Source organism: Micrasema longulum, unplaced genomic scaffold (assembly GCF_059751315.1).
Source record: "Micrasema longulum isolate JH-2025_06_02 unplaced genomic scaffold, ASM5975131v1 h1tg002090l, whole genome shotgun sequence".
Classification (NCBI taxonomy): Eukaryota; Metazoa; Arthropoda; class Insecta; order Trichoptera; family Brachycentridae; genus Micrasema; species Micrasema longulum.
Genome location: NW_028279257.1, coordinates 36,105 through 56,851, shown reverse-complemented (window position 1 = coordinate 56,851; position 20,747 = coordinate 36,105). Strand labels below are relative to the sequence as shown.

Genomic DNA, 20,747 nt, shown 5'->3' with positions numbered 1-20,747 from the left:
AGTACAGTGTGTTCATTATTAATAATTCTATGAAGCACAATTAAATATTTTATAAATAATTACAATATATTCTGGAGAGTGAATAGTTATTTTAAATGTGACTCAATTAAAAGAAAGTACAATTTATTTAAAAAGGTAATCTATCTTTTGTAAAATTTTGTTTTTTTTTATCTTTCTCGTGTGTTACGGAAAACTGTATTTTCAAAAGTATTTTTTTTTACTCAAAGCACGATTTTACCAACAATAATTTACTCAATTTAACGATGTAGTCCTTAATCAAAAACCCGTTCGTTCATATTTTGAGATTATCATTATTTGCATTGGTGCCCTGATTGCGGGGTACCTGAATACATTTTATCACATAGATGGTAAGGTGATCAGTATTACGCTTCCGGTGTCAATTCAGGGACAATGAAACATTGCAGTGTAAAACCACATTTAAAACCAATATTTTATATCCCTCTGCCAAAAATTGAACCCGGACCTCAAGCATGGTACAAGCCATTACACTATGAGAAGGATTTATCTCCAGTCGATTTTTTTTTCAGGATTTCGACCTCAAAGTAGTCATCGAACCAATGCAGGTAAAAATATGATGATAGGCTTAAATTAATAATTAAAACCTTTTATTACAGAATAGACAGGTAGCTTACCAATTACTTAACCTTTACATCATCAAGGGGCATGAATGAGCGAAATTTGACAAAGCACGTATTTTTCGACAGTTGTTTTTTTTTTATTGACGATCAGCTTGTTCGTCAAGGAGAAAAAAATATTTATAGATCCAAGGACGATCAAATCGAGTCCAAAGAAAGTAATAAATCACAACATGGTGCTGATAAAGACAGCTTTCTTTTCAGGCAGTCTGATAACAAGGCTGTCTGATAACAAGGCAGTCTGATAACAAGGCTGTCTGATAACAAGGCAGTCTGATAACTAGTAAGAAAATTATACGATTTTACAACTTTTGAACGCCGTTCTTTCAAAACCACGCCACCAAAAAATAATTTATACTTGCAAAAATAGACTTAAATGTTTTATTTACTAACCAACATATAATTACTTTTTGAGAAGCAGATTACGCCTCATGAAATTTAGACTTATGTACAGTGGTACAGAGGTATAAGACAAAGTACTTAAAAAAATCATTCTGATGTTAAGTTAATTAGTTCAACAAGAAAGTTATGAAATAAAAAAAACAAAAAATTTAGTTTTGGAAAAGAAATAAAAGGAATAATAATCACACAAGAATTTTGTTTTTTTCATAAATTCTAGGTAAAATTTATTTTTTCTACATACATTTCTTGGTGAAACTGCATTTTAACGTGGTTTGATTACACTATTAAATAAAATTTTCACCGGTTTGACGATGTCGGTCACGACAAAACCCAGTCACTAGTGAAAATTATAAATTGAAGTGGAATTGAACTACATTCGTATTTTTACTAAAATAATTTAATTAAAACCCTTTATTATATAGAACGAAGTTTTTTTTAGCAAAATTTATATGCCGACGAATGGCCGATATGAACAATGTTTTTTATTAGACTACAGTCTTAAGCCATAAAAATTATTTAAGATGGCGTCTTTTGACATTTTTTTATTCCAATAAAATACTAGGTATTAGTTTGATTTGGACAAAACATGGCACCCTTGTAACAACAGTGACACTAAACAAAATCACATATTTTTCGAAATGACTAAATAAAGTAATGATTAATTAAAACTAATAAACTAATGGCTTTTCTAAAAAAGGATGTTTGTTAAGTGAGAATCCTCGGCTTAAACTGTCAACAAGACTTTGGAAATACTCGTATATCTTAAAAAAACAAAATAAATAAAACATCAAATAAAAATAACATACATATATAGTGTCACTATTTTTATAAATGTGCTACAAAATCTAAAAACTTTTACTCTGATACCATAGATTCACGAGAATGATTATTTTTACATAATATAACAAATGAAATAAAAAATAAATTTATGAAAAACTTACATAAATAGAAGATGAAAATAGTTTTGTTTATAGATTTCACAACATAGTTAGTAAATATTGTTTTTTTTTACACTAGTTAAAATAATTACAATTACAGATAGGACTCTAAAAGACCTAAGCAATTTGAAATATAGTATCGATAATTATTACACTGAAACAATATCACAACGGAAGACATGAACGCGTTATTAAGAGATATAAGTATTAATTATTTTATATTTAGCCTTATTAACCCGTTTAGCCCCGGATAACAATTAAAAAATGTAAGAACATGTATTGTGGACGTTTGCTGGGGCTAATGCCTGGCGATCGGCATTAGGGTGTTACCTAATATACAAAATCGTTTTACGATACATTTAAGACATATATATCTAACAATCACACATTTAGCCATTTTTTTCAAACATTTAACATTATCTCTAAGGTATGAATCAAAGTTTAATGTTGTTTTTGATAACTTTGGATATTAAAAATATTATCTCCACAATAAACACTGTTGTAAAAATGTAGCAAAGTGGTCAAGCTTTGGTTTTTATTATTTTTTTTTTGTATCAAGTTCAAATAGTGTGATAAAGAAGTGATTAAAAACTCACTGTTATTTTTTAAAAGATTTTTTCGAACATAAGTGTAATTATGTGAGTTTAAAAAATCGATAAAATTTATAAATAATTTACGTAAAATTATTAAAATCAGTCGTTTAAAATCTGTAGAAAATTGAGAGTCAAACTGCAAAATGAACTTGGGTAAAAACCATAAATACAAAAGATTATTACATTTAAGCAATAGTATAATATTACACCCAGATTAATAAGCTACTGAGGTAAATAAGGTAGGTAGTCTATATTAATGATTAATAAGATTCCTTTATTCCAGAATTTTATTTTTAAATTTCAATCTACAATTATGAAATTGGCGGCCAACTGTTGAAATAATATAATTTTAATTTATAACAAAATTCTAATGTAAATTTTAAAATTCGTGATTCGAATGCATGAAAAAAATAAACTTCCGTACCCTAGAGTTGAATTTGTATTTTTTAAATAGTAAAAAATACAGTTTTCAATTCTAGATTTGTCTCAATTTTCTACTGCTTAAATCATAAATAAATCAACAATAATTTGGCGTTTTTGGTAATGTCTTTTCAACTTTGTTTTACGTTACATTGATTATAACAATAAATATAAACATTCATTAAAATAATTGGGTTACTTTTTAAAAATACATTTTTTGTTTTTGATAAACATTTTACGTAATAAAAACATCAACAATTAAAAGCCTTCAAAATAATTTAATTATATATTTTTGTGTAAATACGTACTTTCATTTTTAGGCCGTGATTACAATCACTTTTTGAATAAAACAGTATAAATATAGAGTTTCAATAACTAAAAATCTGTATTGATAATAATTATAAAAAAATAACTTGATTTCGTTTGCAAAAAACACCGGTATCTTTCAAATTTGTAAACTAACAATGCTTGAAACCATCAAACACAAAACTCCAATAAATTGAATGCAATATGTCTTATTTGAAACTTTAATTTGTAGAAACAAGGAGAAATGTGTATTTTTTAGTTAGGTCACAATTTAAGATCCCTGCGGGACCCCTAAAGTAAGTAGTATCAAACATTTTAACACGTTTTTACAGGAAATAGGATTTTGTTCTCTAATGTCTATTTTTAAACGAAAAATACTTTTTTAATATTATATAAATTATTGCACTGAACAGAAGTAAAATTGTAAAAAACAGGAAAAGTTAAAAAAAAAACAAATTGAAGTTAGGTAAATTAAGTGTTTTAACCACAATAATACAGAAAAAACTTATTAATATGAATTGAAACCAAAGACAATTTTTTTTTGAGTTTCCTATACTGACATGTTAAAGTATTTGGTAGTATACGTACACTCTAATGTCGTAGTATTAAATGTTTCAATCTTGTTTTTATCACATATTTCGACCTCCATGTGGATCTACCGCTTTCGTTTGCTTGACAATAGATGGCATCAGTGTTTGAACATCTTTTGGTCGTGTTCATAAATCTGCTCTCGGAGTAGGTGTGGGATCTTGGACCAGCGTGGTCTGCAGGACAAGTTCCATTGGAATGGACAAGGAACCAGGGCCCTGCGATAGAATGTTGCTTTGTGAGCGACTAGTTCTTGGATGTCAGGATTGTGACGAACTCTGCAACGTGAAAAATACCAAAAATAAATTTTAGCGTCTTTCATTGGTTAAAAATGTTGATATAAATTATTGATAAGATATTTAAATTTATTGAAACAGAGAGGGAAAACATTTTGGGATTATGGAAGTATAGGCATTTACAGGGCGTATGACCTGTTCTTAACTAGTTTAAGTGGCCACTTTAATGGCTATTAAAGCGAAAACGCTCGACGGTTTATAAAGTAAAGTAAAATTAAACTAAAAAAATTGATGAATATGTACTCCGTATCAATTTTGGGCTTAAGCAGAAGTTAAGTAAAAAAAACATGCTCATTAAAACAATTATATATTTATGTAAACATTTAAAGGTTAGGTGGGTCATAAAATGGTGATTTGAGATGAAAATACAATTATTTCATCGTGAGTTGCATTTTATTTTTCTACAGCATGTAATATCAACTTCAATAGCAAACCACACAAGATTGCTCTGCTCGCAAAGAAAACTGCAAGGATATGCATTTAACAGATCGGGAAAAAAATAATCCTAGTGGATTTTGATTTCTAAATTCAGTAAGTGAAACTGCTCTTTAGGATATCAATCAATACCTTTCGTGGTTACAAATATTCCAATCATCAACTTTCTTAAACTGATCCAAAGTTCTTTGGTTTAGATGACGACGATTAGCTTACATTACGGCCAGTTAGCCTTATTCCATTTTGGGAAAAGAAAATCCATCTTACCATCGTAGTTGACCATGCCGTCTCCATCAAGATCAGCTTCCTTGATCATGTCATCAACCTCTTCTTCGCTCAGTCTCTCTCCCAAGTTGGTCATAACGTGTCGCAACTCCAGAGAAGATATCATCCCATCATTGTTTTTGTCGAACACCCTATAACAACCAGCCAAACAAACTTAATTATAATAACCACCATCATATACGAGTACATGCCTTTGATTCTGTAGACTTTTTAAATGACCAGATTAAGGGTTTTCTCTACTACTGATTCAATATGTCTAAAATAGCTACCTCCCGAGAGTCTTAACCTAATTTACATGCTTTACAAAGAAACAGGTTCTCGCGGTCCTGGAAGCCGATGACTTACATATCGTTGGCAGATTACATCTAAATTACAGCATGCGGAGCTGACTAGCGACTTCTAGAATATTTTTTTTAAAGTTTTGTTTTTGTATTTAAACAAATCAACAGTTTATAAAAAAAACCCGTATGGATTGGCGTATCAACAGTTATTTGAATTAAGATATGCGAAGTTTGTAAAAATCTAGAGAAATTTGTGGATATCATTTACACGTATATGCATGAAGAAGATTATACTTTTTTATTATCTTAGTGCATGTTGTCCTTATCAGTGCATGTGCTTTTTAAAATGCATGTCGTGTTGGTTTTATATGTATGTGCTACAACTGTGGTGAAGGTGTATAGTGGGTTTTGCATGTTGGTTTAATTGGTATCCTGACGAAGAGACGGGTACGTCTCGAAACCGGTAGACATAAAAAAGTCAGTAAGTGGTTATATACAAATATTTAATTACATATTTGATGCTCAGAAATGTCTTTTCCATAATAAAATATAAAAAAACCCAATCGTTCTTGCAATGTTTATTTAGCTCCACACAAAATAATGTCTGCCTTAAAACATGTTGTACCTATAGTCTTTAAAATATAACTTGATTAGAATGACATCTGTCAAACTAATTTAATTAGTGATGGGAAATTACTGATCACTGATCAAATCGATTTTATCAGTTTTTTCATGCAATCATGAGACTCTATTTCCGAAAATTGATATAAAAACGCAAAACCAAGTATATTATAGTGTGTTTAACACAATTATTCACCAAAAAATAAAACATTAATACTTTTTTCATGAACAACATCAAATGAATTATTTTTTTATTCAAACAATTTCTCCCATCTCTAACGGTGTAGCAAAATGATGTAACCTTATAAGAACGTCGTTAATAAAAAGGTTTATTTTAGTTTATTTTGTTGTTTTAAAGCTGATTTGATATACTTATGTTGATTTATGTGTCAAGAATTGTATAAAAAAAATAATTTAACACGCCAGATACGAATGATTTTTCGTGTGTCAATATAAATAATTTCTTAGACGTTACTACAAAGTTATGTCGTCACTTTTTCTGACAAATGTCATTCTAATCAAGCTGTATTTTAAGGACTATAGTGAGGCAGACTACTCATAATTCAGAGATATCTATTAAAATAAAAAATGTAGTAGATACAGATATTTTAATTTTGTTGATAAATTTATTTTATTATTTGTAATGATTTAAATCCAATTAAAGATAATCTAATATCTTTCGTTACTGTATTTTATAATTCAGTAGTGCGATTCTTAACGCTCTCTCGGGGCTCGAAAAAACGTTCCTAGAACGTAATAAGGAGTAGAGAGAACGTTTAGAATCGCACTGCAGATCTAATAATAAAATCAGCATAACCTAAATTTTCTTACCGAAAAGCCTCACGCAGTTCATCTTCCCCGTCTGCCCCTTTCATCTTCTTCGACATCATTTGAAGAAACTCGTTGAACTCTATAGTTCCATTACCATCTTGATCCACTTCGTTCACCATGTCTCTGAGCTCCGTTTCTGCAATGATATTTATTTATTTATTTTATTTTATTTGGGATTTTACAGCTATAACATAAAAAAATATGTAAAAATATATTGACAACTAGCGGACCCAATAGACGTTGTCCTGCTCAAACGTTAGCAAAAGACTTTTCATTGATAAGTAGGTACCTAGATACTCGTTTGTGATTGAATTCCAAAACTAAAAATTATTAATATTCAAAAAAATATTGAATTTCAGTAGGTACCAGTTTATGGTTGAATTCCAAAACATAATTTTTTTTTTATTTTTATATTTGGCATTTGTTGTCCTGCCCAAACGTTGCGCGTTGGCTTGCCTGCTATTAACCTGGATATATTTTTTTTGATTGATATGTAGGTACCTAGGTTCTTGTTTGTGATTAAATTCCAAAACTAAAAACTGTTAATAAATACTGAATTTAAGTAGGTACTTGTTTATGGTAAACATAAAATAAATATTTTTTCAAAAATGGCATTCTTTTTGCAAACGTCAAACTCCGATCTTCTCACCAACAGAGAGGTGAACTTATGTAGGAATACGATTTTTAAAAATGTATTGAATTTAATATTATTTTAGTATTTCCGAAAATCCAGTATTAAGAAATAAATGGGTAGAAATAAAAAAAACAAATGCTGTTTGTAAACATTCAAAAACAAACTTTTTTTATACACAAAAAAAACAACATTTTTCCATTTTTTTGTAAATGCATTCTCCTCGAATGCAACCCTAGTAGATCGATAAATAAAACATTTATGCTCCCTACATCTCTTTTACATATTAGATTGAAGATTTTTATCTACGAACACGCACAGCGCAAAGATCTTTATTTCTTTAAAAACCGCACACAAATCGGTTAAGCCCTTTAGGAGGAGTTCGGTGACATCACACGTACAGAGACAAATATACTAGAGCCAATTCTTAAAATCCACTGTTGATAAAATTTATTTATTTATTTAATTGACTAACTTATGCAGTCCATTCTAACGATGATAAATACTATTTCTTATTATAAATACAGGTACTAATCAAATAAAATACAACTAGACAAAATTAAAGCTAGGACAAAAAAAAATTACTACCTCAAGACAAGATCCGGTCTATCTTAGTGATTTTTTAAATCTACAAAGACTTACACCAAAAAAGCCCAGATCTTGTCTCGAGTTTACAATACGACACAATCGGGACATTAGTGCATGCAAGCCATAGTTTGTGCTGTGTTGATCAAGGAACAGCACATTATTATTTCGTAACCGGCGGATTGGAACATTGAATGCAAATAATACATAATACTCGTATATAAAAGAGTTTACAAAATTGTATGTATGCGACGTTTGTATTCACGTGTGTGTCTATGAATATATTTGTATATATTGAATTTGTGATGGTGAGTGTATGTGGTTGCGTAAGTAAAAAAAAAATTATTACAGAATGCTTAATTTAAATATGAATTTAAAGTGTATTTTTGTAATAAAAAATGTTAACATATGTTTGGAAAAATAAACAAATAAAAAAAATAGAAAAATTATGTTAAACGTTTAGGTATTTATTAGAAAGAGTTTTTCTAAAGTTCGTTGTATCAAACATATACCAATTGGCCGCAGGTTGAGGGAACATATTTCGATCGCTTAATGTTTACTCTAGTTATAAGCCCCAATTAGTGCATACGATTTATTGTCAACAATAAACAAAATAGGTATGACAATATGATTAGAACGATTATTAAACACTTGACTTGAAATATAGGAGAAACAACACTTTTTTTAAAGAAAGATGATTAAATTTGATCCAACAATCGTTAATTCCACAGAACGAATATTGCAATATTCGCAAAAAACTTACATAAACATAATCGGGTTGTGGTCCCGTGGCTAGTGTTGCGGATCACTCACTCACGGATCAGAGATCCGAAGTTCGAACCCCAGTCTACCTCCACTTGATTTCCATTTTCTAATAGTGAGTTTTTCAACGCGTTATTTACAACGCGTTGGAAATGGCCCCAAAATTGAAATATTTGGGTAAATAATAAGAACGCAAAAATTTCCTTTTTTTAAAAAAAAATTAAATATATACCATTTTGAAATACTCGTATGAGGATCAATACTTCAAAAACTATTGCATATAAAAAAGGTGAAATAATTATTTTTTGTATTAAATAACAGTTTTACTATCCGACATTATGAGTCATGCAGCAAAATTGTAAATAAATCTAATTTTTATACTGAGAACAGGGTAATTTCAAAATTTGAAATTCAGGGAATGAGAGATATCTATATTTGCTGTTTACATTAGCAAATTACCGCCATTTTGCTGAATAAAAATAATTGTGAGATTTCTTAATTGCGCTTTGCAAATTCAATGGAAAATGCTAAGTCTGTGGTTTCAAGTACAATTTTAATCCGTTTTTAGGGATGATTTGATTAAGGGACGGTTTTGAAGCACATTGAGGAAAGCAGGTTTTTTTGTTAACTTTGTAAAATTGCAAGAAACAGACGCGAGACATTGCAAAAATTGATTTATTAATATGAAATAATATGGTACGTATCAAGTACCGTGAATTGTCCAGATGGTGATGCGAAATGTGTATTTATTTTATTTTTCAATGACACGTATTTTTCCATTATTTTGTATCCCAACAGGGCTATGCGTATCAGGAAGTTGAGGATACGCTACTGTTTTATGTCATATTTGTTATTTTGTAATCATCATCTTTCCATGTCTACTCCTAGTTGGAGCATATGGTGTGCACAAAGATCCACCAGCATCTCCGTCGGCTGTCAGCTCCGTCGGCTGTCAGCAACAAAGTAAGTATTTATTGACATGCACGTATGTATTGTAAAATAAAAAATGAAGCTTTATAGTTTTATATCTTTAGATAATTGTTATGGAAATTATATTAATAAAACTATAATAGGTTGATATTTAAAAAAAAATTAATACAAGATTGAAATTTTATGAATAAAATTCATACAAACAAAAATGTATTTTTAAAAATAATTTATGTTTTTAAGAATTTCTAACAATTTAAATATAATTTTAAAATGATTAATCTTATATCATCATGCAAGCGTTTACATAAAGGGACATAGTGAAGAATAACAGTATATTTAAAAATGTTCAATAGTAGTGAAGATATTAGGTTGGTTTGTTCATTTATAATGTAAAAATTAGGGTTTTTTAGATATTTATTTATGTCAAATTGTTCGAGTACATTAAGTTTACGCCCTTTGGTTTCAACGACTTTTTTTTGTATTTCTAACAATCTGAAAATATGCAAATCTTTGATTTTTCGGACTAGCATTCCTTGTACAAACCCCTACTCATCCCCTACCCAGCCGCTTTCCTTGTCTGCGTCCGGCGCGTATCGTTTCATTGCAAATGCGTTTTTCATCTCCATTTTATTTTGTAGAAGAGGGGTAGTGTTTTGTGGAAGGAATGCAAATTCAAGAAACTAAAATTTACTTTATTTTCGAATTAGAAAAAAAAAAAATTCTCTGCAAAAAACGATTTTCGGATACAAAATATTAGATTTAAAAAAAAAGTGTAATGCGAATTTTTTTTTCGACGACATTGCCTCTATTGCCGGTTAAACGTGGATGATGAAAGCGGGTAATAAGAAGGAATGGAGACGTTTGGAAGACGCCTTTATCTAGCAGTGGAGAGAATAAGGCTGCAGAAGAAGAATAAGTAATTTTGACGATATATTGATTCGATTGTGCTTTAGGTTAATATGACATGTAATCCCACACTGAGCACTAGAGGTTGTCTCATGTTTGGTGTGGTATTTCGTTTCGTTTTCATCATTTGTACTTTTTGCCCGTGTTAAATTTATATTTAAAAAAAAATTCAATAAATAAATAAAAAATACCTGTTGGTCGCTGTCCAAGAGATCTCATAACAACTCCCAACTCCGCCATGGTAATAGTGCCATCTTCATCCTTATCAAAAAGCATAAAGGCTTCTTTAAATTCTGAAAGAAAAAGAAAGTTTATAAGATCGCAACAAAGTATATGTTTCAAAACTAAATATAATTACATTATTTTCCTTATTGATGAGGGTGAGTGCTTAACACTTTGTATCCCGGAGCCGTGTAAACACGTGATTATAAAACTATGCGTTGTGCCCCGGTCCCGTGTTTTCACGTGGTTTACCAGCTGTCTAAAAAGTGCATTTTATTGACATCTAGTGACTTGACTGATACAAAGAACAAAAAAAGGAGTGAGGCCTTGTATATGTGCGAACATTCGCAATGTGGCTCTCCATAAAGGCCAATGTTGGCAAAACCATCATACAAAAATGACTAATTTAATTATTTCAAATAAATCTAAGAAGTTTTAATTGATTTAACTCAGTCTTTTCATAATTATGACACTTTTAAGAAACCCTTCAAAAGCATGAAATTTCACAAAAATGGACCGGGCACAGGGCGAATTTTATGTGTTTTTGGCCGGTGTTCAAAGGGTTAATACGCTTGACATCAGCAGAAATGTAGCAGTGGACACAGAAAGACACAAGCAGATCTATGACCATAGTTACCCCCTTTACGACCATCGAATGCCTCCTCCGAGACTGGGGATCAAGAAGGAGTGTCCTCAAAGCCACAACTGACCCGAAGACTTATGCAGAAAAACGCAGAGAAGATCTATGAAGAGAGGAATTTAGCGATAGAGTCTGGATAATGACATTCGAAAGTACAAACACCGCCCACAGTTTGGACTTTCCAACGTGGAAAGTTCTTAATGGACTAAGGATAGGGGGGTATCTATAGTCCTTAAAATGAAACATGATTAGAATGACAGTTATCAGAAAAAGTGATGACATAACTTTGTAGTAACGTCAAATGAGTTATTTATATTGGCCCACGAAAAATCATTTGTATCTAGCGTGTTAATTATTTTTTTAAATTCAATGCTTGAAACATAAATCAACGTAAATATATAAAATCAGCTTTAAAACTAAAAAAACCTAAAATAAACCAAATTATTAACGACATTCTCACAAGGTTACAACATTTTGCAAAAACGTTAGAGATGGGACACATTGGTCGAATAAAAAAATAATTCATTTGATGTTGTTTATGAAAAAAGTATAAATGTCTCATTTTTTGGTGAATAATTGTGTTAAACACACCATAATAGGCTTGTTTTTGCGTTTTTATATCAATTTTCGGAAACAGAGTTTCACGATTGCATGAAATAACTGATACAATCGATTTGATCAGTGATCAGTAATTTCCCATCACTAATAAAATTAGTTTGACAGCTGTAATTCTAATCAAGCTATATTTTAAGGACTATAGGTGCAAATACAATCAACAGAGGTGGGGTTTTCTGGAGGGAGATGACGTAAACTGCGATTCTGAAGAGGAGCAGGATAATCCTCATCTGCTGCGGTGTCCACAAATGCAGTTAACTTGTGATGATAATGATTTGAGTATGGCCACTGACAAGGCGATACCTGTCGCTGCACACTGGAGTGGCAAGGTCTAAAGTAGGTAACGAACCCGATAAGTAAGTGCTAAATAAGCTTCTCAGTAACAAAGCTCAAAACACCAAACTTCCGAGGTCTAAGAGTAAGTGCTTGAAAAGAATATTAGGGATAAGATGGTTCCATTTTATAACTAACATTGAAGTCCGAGTACGGGCGTAACAGCCTACCATATCGAGCGTCCAAATGATGCGCCTCGGGATAACCAAAATCCAAGTAGCCTCTTTTTTATATTGCGGGGTCACGCCGTCCTGGAAGGCTGTCGATAATGATCTTTGGACTTTGTTCGGTGAAACTAAGAAACGTGGGAAGAGGGGAGAGTTTTGGAGGGCGATAGGGTCTCCCGGAGGAGTCTGGTAATGTCTACATGGCTCCTAAGAGCGGACGCGGAAAAGAAGAAGATGAAACGGCTGCGACTTGTGTTTAATCTGCATTTCTGTTTCTGGACCTCCTTGGTATTAAAGAGGACATACTATTAGAGGGCGGATCGATAAACTGGTATTTCAATAAAGGTTTTCTGTCCGAAAACATTTTATTTTCTCCCTCGCAAATGTCTGTCTCTCCGTATACTGAGCGAAAAAACAATTAATCGTCACGTCGGAATGATTATGTCCATCCAAAATCGTCAAAATCGTCAGAATCGAGGCCTTGCATTTCCTTTTTCCGTACCCTAGAACTTAACTGATATGGATTTTTTTACAAAAGAGAGTATCAAAATGAAATTTACTATGTCAGCACGCTGTGCTTTTAAAAAAATAATAGTTATCATGTTTAATATACCTGAATGGTTGAAAAAGAAAAGAAAAAAGAAACGACAGACACATCAATATGATGTCTTCTCCCTTTCATTATTTTTTTCTTTCATTTTGCTGTATTTTTTTTGAAAAAGTCATATTTTACACGACCTTTTTCCCTTTCCTTGTGTATCCATCAGAAAAATGATCATTAGAGTGGGCCGATAATGTATAAAATTTTTTATTTTTTTAGACACCAAAGTGAAAGGGGTCTAAAAAGTTGCATTTTGAATCGCATTGAACGTAAAAATTATTTAAAAAAATATTTCATACTTTTTTGGCCCTCAACCGAGGTTTGAAGTTTATCAGTGTCTGAACAATTTGTAATTTATCTATATTGATAAAATTATTTTTTGTTAGTAATGATATAACTTAATCTCATTACAAATTCGAACACGTTTTACAACTACCGAAATGCAAAAAGTTTACACTCAGTCGAACTGATTCCGTTAAGCGCCTGGGTAATATTGACGAAAACAATGGCTCATTAAAACAATGCTACCCATTTATCACAAAACAAAGTGCAACTCACGCCCTTAGATGATTATTTAATAAGGTTAAATGCACATTGAAAAATTTAATTGTACTGATTTGTACTGAAACGACAGCCGATTTGGCGCAAAAAATCGACTTTTTCGAAAACTTCAAGCTCTGGTTGAGGGCCAAAAATACTATCGAAAATTTTTTTGAAATTTTTTGCATTCCAAGTAATCCAAAAAGCAACTTTTTAGACCCCTTTCATTTCTAAATTCGGAAAAAAAAAGTATCGGGCCACACTAATGATCTTGTATGTGAGTCTCTAATTGGTTGTAGTTTTATACAAAAGTACAATTTCATATTTTATAAAAGAATTGTTTTTTTATGCCTTGTACACTTGATGAAAGACTTTATGATTTCAAAAGTAATAAATAAATACATACATTAATTTATTCCTTCTCTAAGGGTGGTGTTCGAAACGCTATAGCGCGTGTAGAGAATGATTTTTTATCTGGTGTTTACGTACGAAATTCACGCTAACAAAGCATTCAGAATAACAGGCTAGGCAGATAAAGATTACAAGTATGAGTGTCAAATTGAACCAGGATGCAGGTGAGTGGAATTACTCCCTGGCTATTTTCAGATAATTCTGAAAAGGAAATCGAGTGGAGATATGTCTGCATCTGCGTCGATCCTCAAACCACTCTCATACACACGTTTGTTTAATAATAATGTAAAAATAAACAAAATTGCGCAGGAGTTTTGCATACCCATTATAAAACGAAATAATAAAGACTAAAATGGATACAAAGTCGTTGGAACAATAGGCACCTTTCACCCCTCCGGCAACTACACCCATCTTCCAGGAATTTAGCAAACAACATGTGTTTGCACATGTGCGACACTGCGACAGTGACTAGTGACAACCCAAAATCTACGAAAGCTACCCTTCGGATATTTTTTATTTGTTATGTTATCCATAGTGTTGAAACGGTGCTTTATCTGTTAAGTTTTTTATTGTTTACTTTTAAACATGACAGTTGACAAATTTACTATTATGCTCAATTCATGTAAATTTATTGTACAATTATTGGTATAAATTTAAGTTGCTAGAATTTCACTCGTCCATGCACTTTGTAGCTGCAAGACGATTAGTTATCTAGTTTCAATAGGAAAATGTAATCAACGATTAAATTTCCAAATTTTGTAAATGGGGTCTAGAATTCCAAACGTCCATGTGCTCAATAGCTGCAAGACTTGTTGTAATCTAACTTCTGTTTTATAATTTTGTTTTTTATTTAATTTTTAAAATATCACTCAAACTCTAAACTTCATTGTCAAGTAAAAAAAATAAAAATGTAAATAGGGGCTAGATTTTTTATTGTCCATGCGCTCTGTAGCTGCAAGACGGGCTGGGATATTTATTTATTTTACAGCGCTCTTGAGGTGATTTTCACAAAAACGGCGCTATATAAATTATCCAAATATATTATTATATGTATATATATAAATTATAATATATTGGTTTGCGCAGTCTCCAACCATGCTTGAGGTTCTTATGAGGTGATTGTGAATTTTGTTAAAAAATAAAAAAAATGTTCTTTACCTGCAACTTGATCTTCTGTGAGGCCATATTCAGACTGAAATAATAAAAAAAAACAAAATTAGATACTGATTATATTATTTAAAATATTTTTTGAATTGACATACATTTAACTAAAAACCGCACGTAAATCAGTTACGCCGTTTGGGAGGAAATCAGTGACATTACACATACATAATAATTATATATTTAAAGATATACAACAGAAATACAAGAAACTAAACAAAAATAATATACATTTTTTTTTTCAAAACAATTTTAGATTGAGTAGTAAAAATAATTACTCATCAAAGAAATTGCAACAAAACTAACTGCGATCTAACATGTTTAGTACTTGATACAACAGATAAAATAAAATATCTTGGTGTATACATAGACCAAAACTTAAAATGGAAAGACCATATTAGTGAACTAGTTAAACGAATCAGAAAATGTATGTACATATTTATAAGGGATTTAAAAAAAAACAATAATTTAAAAATAGCTTATTACTCAATTGTACAATTTTTGTTACAATATGGTATTGTAAGATAGGGTGGTGCATATGTCAATATATTGAACCCCCTTAAAATAGTACAAAGATTAATTACTAAAGTAATTTTTAAGAAACCCTTAAAATTCAATACGGAAAGTCTATATAAAATATTTAAGGTTCATACAGTAGACACTCTTTATAAAATAAATTTTAATGTACATTATTTATGAAAAAGAAAAAATACATGAATTTAAGATCAATAAGTCACTCAGATACCAACATAATATTAAAATTCCTAAATTCCACATAAGTCATGGTCAAAATAGCTTTGTCTTCAAAGATACAAAATCATAATAATCTCCCCCAATGAACCAAAAACTATTAGACAAAATATATCAACAATTAAATTTAAAGTAAATCCAATGAAATATTTTAAACGCATGTAAAAACTACATTAAATTAAGTATGAATGTATTATTGTTTTATGTTTTTTTTTAAATATCCTATGTTTTAATTTTGTCTCTCATGTACTCGTATATTAAAATTAAATAAACTCTTATAAATAAACAACTACAACAGTGTAAGTAACTCTCCAAGCACAAGAGTTAGTCTCTTTTTTTGGAGAGTTACAGTAATAACATGTACTAAATGTATAAAGTAGATCTGTATTTTATTAAACTTAAGAAATAAAAAAAAATAACAAAAATAACTATGTAGCAAAGACAAACAAGGGCAATGCATTATTGGTATACAATGTATTCATAAAAACGAAACACAGATAAGACTTTGAGTTAAATCATGCCAAGCCATCTTCATCGCACACTGTTTTAGTGGCGAAGAGATTTACGAAAAACCGGAAGATCTATCCCAAAGAATTCCAAGTTGTGTGATGAATTGACTTATCTACACATGCAGATGTTGACTTCTGGTGACATGGTTGGGAACGTGAAAAGAAATTGATTGCAACAGAAATTTGACATCACTTATAGCATTAAGTATTTTGAAAATGCATATAAGGTCCATCTCAGTTTTACGTTTCTCCAATGAAGACAGATTAAGAGATGGCTCCATTTCAAAATAGGAATAATATCCCCCTTTTAATCCGAGCAACCATGCCACTTTTCTTAGAAAATGGTGATGGACAAACTCGGTATGGTCAATATGGCTTATTTTTGTTTATTTTATTTAATTTATTTATTCATATTTTTCTCTTACAAATTATAATAAATAATAAAAATAATGTGTTCTCACTGGGGTTATCCGTGCCGAGGACACTTAACAATATATTTTTTGGAAATGTTTTTACATTAGAGAATAAACAAAGAAGACTAACTTAATAAACAGAGATAAATAACAAAATATTTACAGTTTTAAAAACTAGGTATATATTTATATACATCTATATTATTAATATTACAAAACGCACAATGAAAATAACAAAAACCTAACATAAGCTATACACTTGTGGAGCGGTTGATTCAATATTGGTTTGGGAAAATGAGACAATCCATTTTATTTCTACCTAGCTCCGTACGATTTTATATTTTTAAACGTAATTTTTATTCCAGCCATTCACAATAAATGACTCGGCTTAAAATTGATGTCGCGACTCGCTTGAATTATACCCGTCTTAAGTCGATACTCACAAATAAATTTATAAGTTATATGTGAAATAATTGCATTATGTTTTTTTTTTTTTGCGGGATTTAAAATTATCGTATTTATTTTCAAAAACTGGAATTTCAGATTTCATTTAAATAATTTTGTTATTTAATCTATTACCTTTAAATTATGAGAACAAGTTGTGCTTAAGAATGTTAATTTAAAAAAAAAACAAAATCGAAATTAGTAGACTCATACCGGTGATTAATTTTAATATTAAAATTATAATGTAGAGTTCTACAAAATAAACATCAACTGAATAAATAAAATTTTAAATATCATAATAATTCTTGCGTTGGTCCATAAAAATTTAGACCAACAATATATATTGTATTTGAGGGTTTATTTAATTTAAATTCACATCCCATTATGTATATTTCAGATCTTTAAATATTACTTGTGTAGATTTGTTTTTTGAATGTTTCATTTCAACAAAGTATTTTTCTTATTTATGCACTTCATATTTTATTGTTTTTGGTTTAAAACAGAAATACTTGAGTTTTTGTTATTTGCCCAAAGATTTACATTTCGAACCATTACCTAAAAGTCGTAAATAACTTGAAAAATAGAAATCGAGTTGTGGTAGAGTGGAATTTGAACCTGGAACTTTTGGCCCGTGAGTCTACAATACTACCACGGAACCACAACACGGTTAATTTTTTTTTGCACCACAACAGGCCAGGAGGCCCAATTACAGCAGTGAATTACATCACAGAACATTCTGGCTTTAGAAAAATCACATTCAATATTTGTGTTCTCACCGGAAATCGAATCTGGCACCTTCCATGTGTGAGTCAAGCGTCTTGCCCACTACACCACGGAAGCGAACGTTTCATTTTCTAATCAAAAATGATATATTTTCTAATTTGTATTTATGATTCAATTTTTATTATAACCTGTAAGTTTTCTAGTCTATTTTCAATTTTTCAATATTATTATTATTATTGGAATTGAAAACAAATGCCTTGACCACTAATTTTGTTTGTAAAAAATTTCTTAATTAAGGCTTAAGGCCGGTGTTGAGCACCGGCCGAATACACATAGAATTTTCCCTGTGCCCGGCCCATTTTTGTGAAATTTCATGCTTTGCGAAGGGTTTCTTAAAAGTGTCATAATTTTAAAAAAATACTGGGTTAAATCAATTAAAACTTCTCATATTTATTTGGAACAATTAAAAAAGTCATTTTTGAATGATAGTTTTGCCAACATTGGCCTTTATGGAGAGCCATATTGGGCATTGCAATGTTCGCACATAAACAGGTCTCACTCCTTTTTTTGTGGTTTTAATAACCATGCGTTGTGTCCCGGTCCCATATTTTCACGTAGTTTACCAGCAGTGAAAAAGTACTAATAAAAGTTTCAAAATGTCAATAAAATGCTCCTTTTTAGACTGCTGGTAAGCCGCGTGAAAACAAGAGACCGGACATACAACGCATAGTTTTATAATCACGTGTTTACACGGCTCAGGGATACGAAGTGTTAAGAAGCGCAGAAAAACATAAAATTGTATCGTACGAACACATATCTTTGGTGACATGTTTACTGTTTACATTCTGAAATAAAGAAACAAAAAAATAAATATTAACAATTGGCACTGCAGATCCGGAAATAAAATAAAACAGTACATTACTATGAATTGAAAATAAAAAAAAACTCGTAAAAAAATGAAAGTATCTTTTCTGTATAATACTTTCTTGGCAACATTACAACTTTGGGCTAAAATTCTATAAGAATATACCATTTGGAAATGTCGGGTAAGAGATATGGTAGAAGCGGCACCGAATCTTTTATTTATGTCGTTTTCATCTTGGTTTCATTTTGTTTGTTGACATTTTGTTCACATACATTTTGTTCACATCTTTATACAAAGACGGCACTACACTGTAGGCAATACGTTGGCCAGTACGTTGGCGCGCGTACTGTTGCGGGTCAATACGCAATATCACACGCTGGCGAGTCGCCCAGTATCTGTCGGTGCGGGCCTATGTGCTGACGTCAAGAGCGTATCAAAAGTACGTGGCTCAGGCGCCGAGATGGACTGACACTGTTGCAGTCACTGCGTTTTTAAAATGACATTTTTTCATCTAAACCGAACTGGTGAAAAATTTACCAAAATTGTTAATTGATTAAATAAATACACGTTTTTGAATTACAGTTGTAATTTAGTGGGGATATACAGTTTGTGCGCATAGATTTACTTGTGGCAATAGTTTCGTTATACAAAGGAATGTGGGATAGCGTAAGGGGTTTGGAAGGAGACAGGATAAGGATATAAGGAAATCTATATATTAAAATTTTTCAGGCGTTTCTTAAAGGTAACTAAGGAAGTTTCCTTTTGTAAATGAAGAGGTAGTTGATTCTAAAGCTAGGATTTCCTAGGACAGCGGTGCCCGTACTTTAAGGATCAGAAGATTTATTGATAAGGACTCTTGCAAAACTATTTACAAAGCAATTATTGAACCACACGTTAACTACTGTAGTAGCATTTTATTTTTCTCAAACAAAGAAAACATAGATAAACTAACTGTATTACAAAATAAAGCCTTTAAAATCATTTTGAAAAAAAACAGATACACGAAGGTAAAGTCGATGGTAAATGAAATGAAATTATTAACATATAAACAAAGAATATTTTCTAGAACTCTAATAAAAAAACAGAATTTTGGAAAAAATTGATCGGAACGAGCATGAACACGATCACAATACTAGAGAAAAGAACAAAATTAGACTTCCATTTAGGAAAAAGGCAAAGTCACAAAATTCAATTTTATTTAAAGCAATTATAAAGTATTACGAAATGGAAAAAAATAATTATGAAGAAAAAAACATATCAAAATTTAAAATAATGGTCAAGACATATTTAATAAACAATTTATAAATTAAATATATTTGCAATGTTATTATTAGAACACACATAACAATATGTATGATATGTGTGCCCTACTTTAAGATTCAAAAATAAAAAAAAGTCAAAAGATCGTCATTGACTGCCTTTTAAAACGGTGGGAGCTCGCAGGTGTGAAGAAGCGGTAAAACTAGGGTTTCCTAGGACAGCGGTGCCCGTATCTTAACGGCCGTAGTGAACGGTAATGCAGTGGACAGCCGTGGTAACGGTGACTAGAGTGTGGTTTCCTAGGAAAACGGTGTTATCAACACCATTTAACACCGTTTCCCTAGGAAACCACTCTCTAGTCGACTGTCCACTGCATCACCGTTCACTACGGCCGTTAAAATACGGGCACCGCTCTCCTAGGAAACCCTAGCTTAAATCCTTAATATGGCGCAACATTGTAATAACGGGCAAATCGCACTACGGCGGCTCGGCGCTTCAGCAATACGGCGCTACAAAATGTTTGAGAGTGTTGCGAAGTGTAACGCAGCTATAGTGGGGTTTGTTTCGAACAAAACAGTGCAGCGCAGCATAGTTCTAGTGCGTTTTGATTCTAAAAAGTTTTTGGTA

General features: G+C 31.1%; 1 protein-coding gene across 1 annotated transcript in view; it reads right to left on the bottom strand.

The window, feature by feature from the left end:
* Positions 1–3,298: 3,298 nt before the first annotated feature.
* Positions 3,299–20,747, bottom strand: part of LOC148273065 (neo-calmodulin-like) — a 46,729-nt gene continuing 29,280 nt past the window's right edge. Inside the window, exons 2-6 of the mRNA XM_088239190.1 lie at positions 15,154–15,187; positions 10,658–10,759; positions 6,653–6,788; positions 4,902–5,050; positions 3,299–4,181 (exon numbers count right to left, since the gene is read on the bottom strand). Of these exons, the coding sequence (XP_088095316.1) occupies positions 4,150–4,181; positions 4,902–5,050; positions 6,653–6,788; positions 10,658–10,759; positions 15,154–15,187 (453 nt within the window). The 3' untranslated portion in view covers positions 3,299–4,149. The remainder of the gene's footprint in view (positions 4,182–4,901; positions 5,051–6,652; positions 6,789–10,657; positions 10,760–15,153; positions 15,188–20,747) is intronic.